Below are 12,790 nucleotides of genomic sequence, written 5' to 3' on the forward strand. Positions count from 1 at the left end.
TTTATTCAGTATTAAGACTTCTTGGTGAGAGCATCTGAACAAAAGCACGTTTTTACAGTGGAAACTTGCCATGTCCACCCTGGTCATTCCAGCAGCAATCCATCAATCAAGTTGATTCGAACATATATTCAGACATTAAAAGCAGCACTGTCGGGTCAGGGCTGATCTATTTATACAGCAGCGCTCCATTATCGCAACTGTTTCTCTGCCTATACCAAATATGGCACTGGCGTTATTAGTGATATTACACTGGCACCTGACACACTTCACCGGGAATATACCGGCAGCCTGTCCCTCTGGCCTCAGCCTTCATTCCTGTCTCCCCGCAGAGCCTCCTCAGACACAGCTGGGACAGCTCCTGTCAGGACAGGGAACACAGGGCCTCACCTCCCAGAAGCAGCAAGCAGCGATTCAATATCCTGAATGACTTTAGAAGTTTTTTCCAAAGCTTCCAAGACGCAATCTTCATTGAGTTCTGTCTCACACCCGTTTTCTATTTGTCTGACAGTGATACAAGATGGATTGGATTTTGTGGCAGTTGACCTTTTCAGAATGTTGCTATTGTCTAATAAAACTAGTGTTACTTTGTTAAGAAAAAAATTCAGACTCTTCCTCCTAAAGAGAAAAATTAGACTGCATTTGTATTCATCATTCTGCCTTGCAAAGTCTCACATTTTGTAGCATGGTAATTACATACAGGTGAAAAAAGAAAAAGACTGTATTACTTAAAACTGTCTACAACATTTATAGAAAAATGTCTTTTAGACTTCAATTTATCCAAAAGTTACTTTGAAAAGGAAAAGGGTGTTACACTTCAGTTTAACAGCATGCACTTTTCATACTAATGGAATTGAACACTGGCTTAAAGACAGTTTTAGAGTGGCTTTAAGCAGATTCAGCACAGTGCACATTTCCAGCTGGCTGAACACAATAGAACAATACTAAGGGAGCTGATAAACAGAAAGATACTGTACTGCAAATACAAGCCCAAAGGCAACTGTGTTGTTCCTCTTTCAAGAACAGATCAGCAGATGACTCTTAGCAAAACTGATGCAATACACATTGAAGAGTTTTGTTTTCTGGCAACTTTTCATTTTTGTTTTGTACTTCAACACTGTTTTAATTTTTTTTTAATCTTTACCACAAAATAAGTGATAAAACAAAAAAGATAAGTAAGAAAATTAGGTTTTTAAAGTGATACAGTAAAAGAAGGTAAGATCTGGATAGACAGCCTTTGATGATCTAAAGTGCAGATTTGAACATGCAGAATATAAAAGTGAAAAAGATCTTTACAGCTTTTAAAAGGATACAATTAAATCTCTGTATTTTTTCAAGCTCAGCATCAGCAGACCTGTCCAAAAAAAGAAAGGTTATTTCTCAAGGGTATTTTCTACTTCAGATTTTATTTTTTGACAGTTTCCAGCAATACTGAGAATTAGATTAGCAAAATCTGTCTTTGATACCATAGTTCAATGGCTGACATTTGTAAATCATTTGTGTTTCCAAAAATTTGGTCTCTGCTCTAAGAATAGTCTCTTTGCTGTAAGTATGTATAAATAGAGATAGAATTTTCATTTCAGCAGCTATAAATATAACATAGCTGATGCTATAAAATTCATCAGCTGAATCTGCTATAATTTAAGTAACAAGTGCAATTGCAATTGATTTCAATTAGCACATATTTAATATCCTAATGTTTGCAGATGACGTCAGTAGATTTTTGGTCAGTAAGTAGCAAGTGCAACTGCAATTGATTTCAATTAGCACATTTTTAATATCCCAATATGTTTAGAGATGATGTCAATAGATTTTTGGTCAGTAGCATGTATTAGAAAGGACAAATACATCAGCAAGAGATACAACTGTCATTAGGCAGTTCAAAGTACTGCTTTAGATGCTTGATGTTCTGTTAAAAAACATCTTTCTTGGTCTGATATCTTTACAGTGCAAGACACCATCTTTGTAACATTAACTGTCCTTTGAAAAAGTTACCATAATTCTGATTTTTAAGACAGGCAAAGCACAATGAAACAACCTTAACCTGAAACTCAGTGAACATTTCAAACACTGAATGAAAAATAGCAAACCATATACAAAATAAATGGACTTTAAAAAAAAATTTCATTTTTGCCCATTAGGAAATGCAAGATACAAAATTCAGATTATAATATTTTTGAGCTTTGTTTTCAACGTTATTTATAGTCAATTATTTGGGATAAAGATGAATACCAATTTTCTTCAGTTACGGAGTGTACAGGATATTCAGCAATCTCCTTCCTTTCATTCAAACTTCTGCACCATTCTATTGCTGTTCTGATGTACCTGTGTTAATATGAAAATTCAAAAAAGTAGTTATTTATTTAAGAAATAAACTCCATTTTTGAGAGAAAAACTGAAGGCACTAAGGAATACACTTGTATCTGAAAGAAAAATCTATGATTCAAAATCTGTATTTTTCTCCTAGCTTGCCTTGCCATTTTTTCTCTGGAATCTTTTTCATATTTAGATCTATACAGTTATAGTAAATTATAACAAAGCTGTATGTTTTGCAATGAACAGTATACAAATGTTAATTTTTGTTTGTGAATATCTCCATGCTAAAATGCAGCACAGAAAACTTCTGATGATTCCAATAATGAGGCTGTAATTACAGTAAGCAGATTAGAAAACAATCTGTAGGCAGAGGTCAATATCTGTAATAAAGCAAAAATTACATAAAGTGCTGTTCAGTTCTATATATCAGGTCTATATAGGACACATGCTTTTGGGTTTTTTTATTTTTTTTATCCACTGTAGTAAATGCCAAGTTGCAGATCTAGTTATTTTTCTAGAAAGACACTGCCATAACAGTTATAATGGAATCACAGCATGCAGTGGCCCTGAGTCACACAGGTCTTGAATCTTTGCCAGAAATAAGATGGAGCTTTTATCACTACATGTTTAGTCCACGCCTACCAGTTTATCATCAGAAAACAGTGTTTCTTCATCTAAGAGGATTTATAAAGAAAAAAATTTATATTTAAATTGTTTAAATTGAACAACTAATTTAAATTACCTTTCATAGACTCCAGGATCACTTATTTGAATTAGCTGCTGTAACCCATCAGGAGTAGTTAACTTACACCAGCCTACATCTTCATTTATCTTAGAAGAAAATAAAAAGCAAACTCAAATATTAATTTTCTACTTAAGTCCAAAGAAAAAACCAAGCAAGTATAATATGCCAATTCAAGAATGAAATATACATGAACAATCCACTTGAAAAACTTGCAAGTCTGTGGTCTGCTAGGGATAGAATCTGCTAAAGTCTGCTATTACAAATGCAGGGGAAAAACAACTGGCACAGCCCCAACTCTTCCTTTGTGCTATTCAGGAATAAATTATTTCTAGAAGTGTGTAAAAATGTCTCCAAATCTGTAGAATTCTCAAAGTCTTTTTTTGTTTCTGTATTTTATTGGCATCAGAACTTCTGTTTGGTATTCTCATTAATTTCCTAGTAACACTTTTTCATGGATAGTCCTTCCTCTAAGCCACATGTTACCTGGATCTCACTACAGGAAGAGCTGAAATCCCAAACCATAGTCAGGATCATCCTATCGCAAAAAAAAGCATGGACTTTATGATCTGAGTACACAATCAGTCTTCCTGTGCTGGGAATAACCTTTTCATGCAGCAAAACCGGCAACATTTCTTGTCCATCAGCCTCAGATACCTAGAACCCAACAAATACATTAAAAACTTGAAGAAAGGCTACTTACATCATTACAACTGCCTGTATCTGTTCCAGATATTTTATTCACTTGTTTTTCCATATCACAACCAGCTCTCTTCATCATGCAATTGCTTCTTAAATGTAACTTTTAAATCCACGCTTTTGGTTCCCAAATATCTGCCTTCCTATCTGTGAGGATACACTCACCATTCTTCGCTCTAGATTAAGTCCTATTCCCTACAGTCTGTATAATCATGCTTGTAACACTGCAAGATTTATACACTTTCAGCTACATACCACTTTCCAGCAGCAGAGATGATAATTATGACTTAATGACAGTTTTGTTTTGCAGCAATACTGAAGAATTCTGAGGAGAGGAAAAAAAATCAGACAAGGTATTAAGCATTTAATTCCTACTATGTCTTCTAAGCACTTGAAAATTTTGTTCTGTAAGTTTAGACACACCCTCAGGGCTAAGATAACTTCCTTTAATTTTTATACTTAAAGTAATAAGAAGCGTTTTGTGTGATTTTAACTCCTGTCCTTTCTAAGTCAGCAGAATTAATATAACAAAGGTAAAGTTACTTGGTTGCCTGAGTAATAATGGAGGATATTGAGTATGGATGTCCTGGCACATCTGGAGGTAGGCTGCTCACTGAATACATCTTTTCTTCCATCTGAGTAAAGAGCAGAAAGAAGATAAGTTAGTTACAAGTCCCGTAGCTTCAAAACAGAATTAAGAGCAAGTTATGAAATTTCTAACCTCCCAGAAGCCAACTATAATCACGTTTGAATCTGCCACAGAACATAGACAAATATCTGATTGAAAATCATATCCTTAAGCCTACACCTGTGTGAAAAAATATTAAAATATTCCATTTCTTTACACTCAGCAAGAACCAGGAACTTCTCTCATCAGACTGTAGACTACAGGTCATTACTGAGTGGCAATGTTTGACTTCAAGTTAAAGACTGCGTTCCAAGAGTACAAATCTGATCCTTAATTCTGCTTTAAAAAACCAAGGTGTTGAATTAGCACTTGAGAAGGCCTCTCCTCTGGGGGAACTTAACAGACAGGCACAGAGGCAAAATCCTTTTCCAGCACTGAACAGCTGGTCTGCAGCAAAGCCAGAACAAAACCTGCATCTTCTAGGTTCTATCCTCATACAGTAGGAAACACTTCCAAGTTGTCATAGGTTGAAAAAGTACAAAGAGATTAAACTCTAATCAATACATTAGCTTCAAGACTAAACTTCTAAATTCATGGAAAATGGTTGTTGTAGAATCTTACTCTTGAGTTTGATAAAGTAAATGTTACAATGAGGAAAAATTTTCTTATTGTGTAAAATTTACAAAAATACCTTCTGAAACAGAAGGAACAATCTCATATTTTTGTATGACTGATAGCTTGATAACAGCATTGTAGTAATTACCAGTGTAGGGACTTCACTACACACTGCATAGACAAATGTCTTAAGGAACCAGCTAATTTGAAGGAATTTGGAACATCCTTTTAAGCAGTTCTAGTTTTTAGATAGTTTCGTACCTTTTTTGTTCCTTTTTGGATTGCATAGCGTACAAAGTATTTTCCCAAAAATTCTCCCTCTGACTTGAAATATGAGTCATCACCAGGATAAATTTCTGTGATGTTTGTCCTACCATGGATAAATCTAAGAAAAATAATAAGATTTTTAGCAAGTATTTAAAATGCTGTGTCACTAGACAAGCAAAACACATTATTAAACCTGAAGAAAACAATAGGTAGAGACACATTTTCAGCAACTCAGATGTTAAAAATTTCTACGGTTTCACAAAGAGTAGAATGCACTGATAATGTCTTTTAACAGAGAATATTAATATTACTAGGCTCTTTGACATATGCATGGGGGTGGGATTTTAGTAAGCTAAAGAAAGCTTTTTTTGCATCAAGGTAAACACCTTCAAGAGCTGCTCATTCCACAAAACATAATGATCCTGTAAAGAAAAATCCAACCTTCTTAGTAGACCAGCCACATCTGGTGTACACAGGAAAATGCCGGACTGAACAACTCCTGAACAATCGAGAGGTCTTAATTGAGAAAAAAAGCTCTGAAAAATCTCTGAAGTGTGGCTAAACATTTTGTTTAGTTGAGATAAAAATTTAGGAATTATACTGAGGAAAAATTAAGAACACTCAGCAGAAAGATAAAAGGGCTAAACACCAGTGATGCTTTTGATGCTTTTATCAAAGACTTTTAGGTGCTAATAGCAGTTATAGCAATTTCAAAGTCCTGTTTTGTTTTTTTGTGGGGTTTTTTTGGTTTTTTTTTTTTTTTTGGTTTGTTTTTTTTTCCCCTGTTTTTTTTTTTTTTTTTCCCTTAATCATATGGACAAGGTGACTTGCCAGGACAATCTACAGCTGAACATGTGAATTATGTAGGTCACCAAGATAAACACTTCTAAGCTGTGAAGTCTTCAGCAGCAAGAGGAGAGAACTAATTTGCAAAGAAACTAAGTACCATTATTTTAAGTGAAATCTGTGGTAACTCCAGCTGTCCAGTAAACCTTTAAGAAATCAGATTATCAGATCACTTAAACATGACTTCAGATTAAGGCCTGATAATATACTGTGCTAGAAGTCCAGTGAAAAAAAAAAACAGAAACAGACTTTGACATGAAGACTGTGTTCCATTTCTCAAAGAGCAAGAAAGGGACAAAGTAAGACATTTCATCTTAGAGCTTAATTCCCATACAAATAAAGTCTTCCAGATAACAGATGATCTCTTACATACCTGTAGAAAACACCCTGGCACCACACAACTTGAATTAGCTGATGGAATGAATACTCGTCTCTATCTTCATTCTGAAAGAAGTCACAGAATGCCCACCTGTGTGTAAAATAGAATGACAGCCTCACTAAGTCCATATATTGGTTGTTCTTTTTTGTGTGTGTGTGTGTGTGTGTGTGTGTGTGTGTGTGTGTGTTTGCTGGTAATCACTTCTGTAACTAGAACTGAAGTGTGCACACTTATTCAAATGATAAATTGACACATATTTTCAGAGACCTCCAATTCCTTAGTGATCCACTTTATTTACCAAATTAAACTTCTCAATCATGCAAATGATTTTTTAAATTATTTTTAGTGATGCTGAGAGACAACATATGCCACTGGCCCACTTCAGAGATACTCTTTTCAAAACAAGAGGAAAAAGCAACCCACTCCAATACAACACCTGTGTTCTTTTTTCAATAATCTCTTTTTCATTTACATATTCATAAAGCATGTCAGAAAATATATTTTTTTAAATCTGAGCTAATCACTATAGCTTCATTAGAGTAGGTTACAGAATGTTGGTTTTACGAAGTCAAGTTTCAAGAAGGTTCTAAAAGACCCACAACTGATAGTAATTTTAAACTTTTTTTTTATAGCTAGTATTCAATTATTTTGCTAGAAGTTGAAGATCCAAAATGCAGAATTGAAAAGCATATGATAACAATGACAAAGTAAAGAGTTTAAATTACCTGTGTAGATGTGGGGCTCTGCAGCTGAGTGGCAAAGCTGTAGGTAAACAAGAAACTGTTTCATATGTTTCAGAGTCTGCTAAAACATCACCCTCAACAGCTGTACAGCTGTTTGTCTCATATGTCTTTATTACATTTTCCACAATATGTAAGTTACAGCATTTTAGTGCCAAGGACAAAGGGTATTTCCATTCTTCCGGGCACAAGGAAACAGTCCAACGCTGTGTAACCCATGTGTATTCAGAAGAACAACTTGTGTGGAACAAAGGCACTCCATCTCCATCTTTTTGGTCCTTTGGTTTGGCTGGTTCCCTATACCTACCTTCAGCACAACTACATTTATCCCTATTCTCTATTCTTCTTTGTTTTGATGAGACTTCCGCAGAATTTTTACTTCGTTTTCCACACTGATCTCCGCTTTGATAGTTGCTGTTCTTTTCAGAGGAGCATGAGGATGCTGCAGATGACTGGCTGACTTTGCATAAGAACTCCACTGTAAATTCTTGCTGCAATTCTGACAAGTAAAGGTGAGCATAGCCATCTACAGATGAGACCTTCACACTGCCATTGTCTAAACATCTTGTCAGATCAGCTGTCGCAGGGTCAGGCCATTTAATTTCTGAGATATCACTGAGAAGAACCTAATACAAGAAAAAGGATTGAAATATTGCAGCAAGACAAAAATCACATGCCTCCCAGAAATTCAATGGAGCATTTACATTTAAATTAATTCAGTCCTTTTGCAAGGTGATGAATGGGAAGAAATGTTGCTCTGTATTTATCTGTGTGTATGAGCTCAGAGGAAGCAAAACATCTAATCTTCATATCTGCTTCCTCCTGTACTAACAGAGTTCTATCAAGCACTAATATTTTAATTGAATCCATAAATTAGTAAGGTACACATGCAACTGATCAGGCACAACTGTACATGTTTGTGCTTCCATCGGCCTCTTCAGAAACAAGGGACAGAATGGCCAAATTATCTTGTTCAGAGCAATTATCAGTAAATTTGATAAAGAATTGCAAAAGGACACTAAAAAATAACCAATGCCAGACAACAAGGCTGCAGATAAAACTTCAGTTGAGATAAACCTCATGTTATCTCAATGAGGAAAGGCAATCCTAACTATATATAGTTATACATATTTCCATATAGGAGGATGGGCTCTGAGCTGACTGCCACCAACCAGAATCTTCGTGTTGTAATTCTCAGTCCCATGTAAACACACTCAATGCTCACCAGCAATCAGAATGAAATGCTTGAAAGTTCTAGGAATGGAACAAGAGCAAACTGAACATACCACTGAATACATATTCACAGCTAACCTGCATTTTGAATACTAGGTGCAGTTCTGAACTGGCCAGACCACTGACGAGATCTCCCTCAGGGAGCTGTCTAGACAAGTGGGTGGCTGGAATGGCCAAATGAGAGCCTAAGCACACCACAGGAACAGGTTGTTCTGAACTCAAGCATAAGGCAAGTAACAGAGTCTAAGTGGTTTTGTGCCCATGAAGGTAAGGTGCCCATGGTAGTAACAGGCCTCAGGCCTTAGGTTAACTCTGCTAGGCCCTGGGCTGCCCTGTCAGGCTCGTTAACAATTTGTTATGGCAGCTGAAGCTTAGTAACTCTTACTTTATTATGGTGGACTACTGGAGTGTGGGAAATGCAAGGGCCTTGAAAACACAGGCACTGTTTGATAACAGGCCACACAACAATAAAGTGACAGTAAATTGCTGGACAAGGGCAACCTCAGGAGTTCTAAAAAGAGTATTTTGGCTTTATGAAAAGCAGGAGTTTTTCTCAAAGTGAGGGGCAAGAAACCAAAGCAACAGAAAAGGGGTGTGAGGGAGAAACCAACCAATATGGTCAAGTGCTTGCTGTGGCCTAGGAAAGTTATTCTTCAGCATCCTGAAGCAAGTAGTCAAAAGGGATGCTGTAAGTTAAAAACAGCCTAGAAACCCAGCCAATCTCCAAAGGAGTTAGATCATTCAAGGCCTGAGAGAAGGTGGAACTTACTCCTCAGTGCTAAGAGCAGAGCATCAGCTCTTTGCACTGACTGCATGACTGGTAAGGACTCCTGTCTTTTAATTAAGTAGATAGTGACACTGAGTGACAGTGCTTTAGGCAGCTAAACATTAGCATGAAGGGTGTTACTACTGAAGGGTCAGTCTAAAAGCTTTAAAACTTGCCTGATTAATCAGTTGTCTTAAGACTCCCACCACGCTGTGCAGACATTCATATTCAGTGGGAACCCAGAGAGATACTGATCTGGAGCAAAGCTTCCATAAATGCTAAATTGTTCTCTGCATGGATGTTCAGTCTGACCTGGACATTGTTCCATTCCTCCCAGAGACCCCAGCAGCATTTTCACAGGGGTACTCCAATGGGGAGATCTGACAGCCTCAGAAAATACCATCCTGTTGCAGTGTGACCTCCCTGAAAAGTTTCTACTGCCAAAATACAACAACACAAAAAATTCCTAGGTTTTACATTTGCTAGGAATAAACTAAGTTTTAGTATTTTTTTCTACAAAGAAAATGCTTTAACAGACGTCTAACTAACAGTTAAAACTGTAATTTAAAACGGCAGTAATTTAAGAAAGATGACAACTCCATTAGCCAAACTGCATTCGATAGATCTTCACGGCCTGTACTCACACACAGGCATGTGAAATTATATTAAATCCGCTGAATAAATTTTTTATGAAAGCATTACTCGCCTAATGTGCAATACCACCTTTTTTCTTTCTGGAGGTATAAGACGTGAAGGCAAGTATGGGCGAGAAGAAAACGCGTTCCGGAAATCTAGCGCTCGTAGAAGTTGTTCCTGTTTAAGTGCAGAGAAAAACAAACCCTATTACGATTTTTACATGCAGTGATAACATTTTGTGCTGATCTCACACTTTTTGTGGAGGCGAGGCTATGAAACCCGCTCCGTTTTTTACAGAGAGAAACATGAACTCCCGTTGGAGCCGTGATTCCCGGGCCGGCCCGTTTCCGCGCAGGGAGGCAAATGCTGCACTGCCCAAGGGATGCTCCCCGGGACGGCGCAGGGACGAGGGACAGCGCTCCCGTCCCCAAAAGCACTGCCTACCGCATACCCGGTAGGCACTGACGACAAAGGCGACCCGCTGGCGGGTGGTCTCCGCCGGCTGGAGCGAGTGGGCGGCCGCGGGGAGCGCCGCTTCGTACAGATACTCGGAGCCGCAAGGAGACAGCAGCAAGCGGGACCCTCCCGCGTAGTGCACCTCCACCGAGTCGTCCCCGAATAGCACCATCAGCCTTTCCGCCTCCATCGCTCGGAGGCAGAGCCAGAACCGCGGACGGCGCCCGGACCGAGGAGCCTGAAGAGGCCGCGCCGCCGCACGGCGGGAACAGCGGAGAGACCGCCCCAACTCCGACGGAGATCCGCCCCAACTCCCCCACGAGCTCCGCTTGAACTTCCACCGGAGCCCCGCCCCCGAGCTCCCGTCGAACTCCGCCTGAACTCCCGCCGGAGCTCCGCCCCAACTGCCGCCGAGCTCCAGCCAAACTCCCCCGAGCTTCTCCCGATGTGCTGCCGACCTGATCTCTTACCGAGCTCCTCCCCAGCTCACTCCGCCGGTGAGGTAACCGCGCCTTCCTGATCCCTCAGGCAAGATGAGCGCATTCCGCACACACATCTGTAAAATAAGCTTGAGGGAACTGCTCACGGTGTCCTTGTAATTTTTTTTTCCTTAATAAATTTTAAAATAATCTTTTATTTGCTGAAAATGGCGCCGTGAGCCAACACACAGCTCTGTACCTAGGACTGGGAGGTAGAAGCCCTATCTGAACAGAAAGGCCAAGATGCCAAAGGGCAATTTTAACATGATGACAGTTGCCTTTTTTATTATTATACACACCCTCCACCCACACCTACAGTTTAATCAAAGCTGTTTGAAGTGGCTTGACAGTTCACAGCTGAGTGACAATTATCAACCCCCACTCCCAGCCCTTAGCAAATGGAGTTGAATATCCCCACTAGTCCATACGGTCTCTCTTAGCTCCCTAACCTGCTTAGAGAAGTACAGGTTCCTCAGGTCGACTGACTGCATTCAGTAGAGTTTTCCATTCTTGACAGCTGTTGTCTCAGCAGAGAGCAGATCAACACCCAGTCAAGTGGCTGCTGACACAGCCATGCATCAAAATACCCTGATTCTATTCAGAATACCCCTTTTTAATGAGTATTATTCTGTTCAGTAGTTGCCAGAAGCAAGTTTCAAAGTATATATTGGGATTATGAATGAGTTATGAATACTATTATTTATGGATGATGCATTGCATTTTGCTCACAATTTCACTGCCCTGGTTGGAACCCTCAGCATAGGAACTGTGGAAGTAGGTGACACAGGCTGAAGTAGAGGTGGCAAATTAGCAGTTCAGGGTACAGTATGGTATCTTCCCTGAGTTTTGGCTGGAATGCCATTTTCTGGTCTGGTATCAACTAGATGATTTGGATAACTGGATGATTAGAACTATAATTCAGTCAGGGAGAAGTTGGAAACTTCAGCTGTCAGTAATTCAATGAGTTGTGTGCAGTAGGAAGGAAAAGCAGAATGTGATAAGGAAATAATGTCCCAGTGGAAAATAAAGATTACTAGTACAAACCAGACCGAGTGTCACTAACATTCAGTGCCACAACAGATTATTCTACTGAAAAAAGAAAACAACCTAGCTATGTGCAGTTTGTGATACTGCATGTGGTTGGGCCAGTCTTGCTTCTCTCTAATGGTACAATTATTCTCAAACCCAACAGTTAAAACCCAGTGATGTCATCTGTTAAAAAAAAAAAAAGAAAGACAAAGGCTACTAGCAAGAACTTCTTTGCAGATTTTAAAGGGAAATACTGAGAACAAGCTGCATTTCTGGATATGAAAATCATGCAACAGCAAAGCACATGCAAAGCAGCAATTCTTGCAGCCCATTTTGAAATTCCTTCAAACGAAGTGTAATTTTCAAATACTAAACATTTTTGCTAAATCATAATAATTTGTTAAGAGTGGGAAATAGTGTGCACACTTTTACTGATCTGCAAAGCCTGGGTCTCATGCTCAAATTTGAATGTGAAGTCTGTTTCTTTTCAGAACCAGTGCTAAAGAATCTTGCTTCACATCTCCCACAAATTTTGCTTTCCATGCTTCTGTGCCTTCACTGATTTACCATTATGCCATTAAAAAAACACAAATTTTTTAAAAGTTGTATATTTGCAAGGCATTGTTCAGAAACCTGTAGATGAGAAACACTTTTACACATTGCATTTGAAATTTGTAAATGCTAAAATTCAGGTGAAATAACTTTTAAACCTCTCGTGACTTATCTCTATCATACACAGAACAATGGGTGATTAGGTGTGGGCAGACAAGCAGCAAAGGGCATCCTGACAGTGAGAAACCTGCTGCTTTCTTTTACTCTCTCACATTCACTAGCTTGTAGTGAAGTTCTTTGAGATTTAAGATAAGTGGGAAATACTTGAGTGTTTAATGAAAATATTATCCTGTTTTTTTAATGCAGCAGGACAGAGTTAAAACCAATTTTTCCCTGCTGCAGTAAAGACT

At 38.5% G+C, this 12,790-nt stretch overlaps 1 protein-coding gene across 1 annotated transcript; it reads right to left on the reverse strand.

Annotated features, from left to right (window-relative positions):
- Nucleotides 1–383: 383 nt before the first annotated feature.
- On the reverse strand, nt 384–10,768 carry CZH5orf34 (chromosome Z C5orf34 homolog). Its single transcript, XM_014271781.3, has 12 exons — nt 10,316–10,768; nt 9,952–10,041; nt 7,215–7,855; nt 6,484–6,579; nt 5,259–5,382; nt 4,298–4,389; nt 4,010–4,079; nt 3,542–3,712; nt 3,056–3,144; nt 2,230–2,322; nt 1,311–1,351; nt 384–574 (listed from the first exon to the last, which is right to left on the reverse strand). The coding sequence occupies exons 1-12, from the start codon at nt 10,508–10,510 to the stop codon at nt 384–386; spliced, it is 1,893 nt and encodes a 630-aa protein (XP_014127256.2). The 5' UTR covers nt 10,511–10,768.
- Nucleotides 10,769–12,790: the final 2,022 nt, after the last annotated feature.

The sequence above is a fragment of the Zonotrichia albicollis genome, chromosome Z (assembly GCF_047830755.1).
Source record: "Zonotrichia albicollis isolate bZonAlb1 chromosome Z, bZonAlb1.hap1, whole genome shotgun sequence".
NCBI lineage: Eukaryota > Metazoa > Chordata > Aves > Passeriformes > Passerellidae > Zonotrichia > Zonotrichia albicollis.

Excerpts from the sequence above, each read along its gene's own strand:
- CZH5orf34 (XM_014271781.3), bottom strand. The coding sequence starts at position 10,510 with ATGGAGGCGGAAAGGCTGATGGTGCTATTCGGGGACGACTCGGTGGAG. Across the intron at positions 10,042-10,315 it reads TTGTCGTCAGTGCCTACCGG|GAACAACTTCTACGAGCGCT; the intron begins GTATGCGGTAGG and ends GCACTTAAACAG. Across the intron at positions 4,080-4,297 it reads ATTATTACTCAGGCAACCAA|AATTCTTCAGTATTGCTGCA; the intron begins GTAACTTTACCT and ends TCCTCTCCTCAG.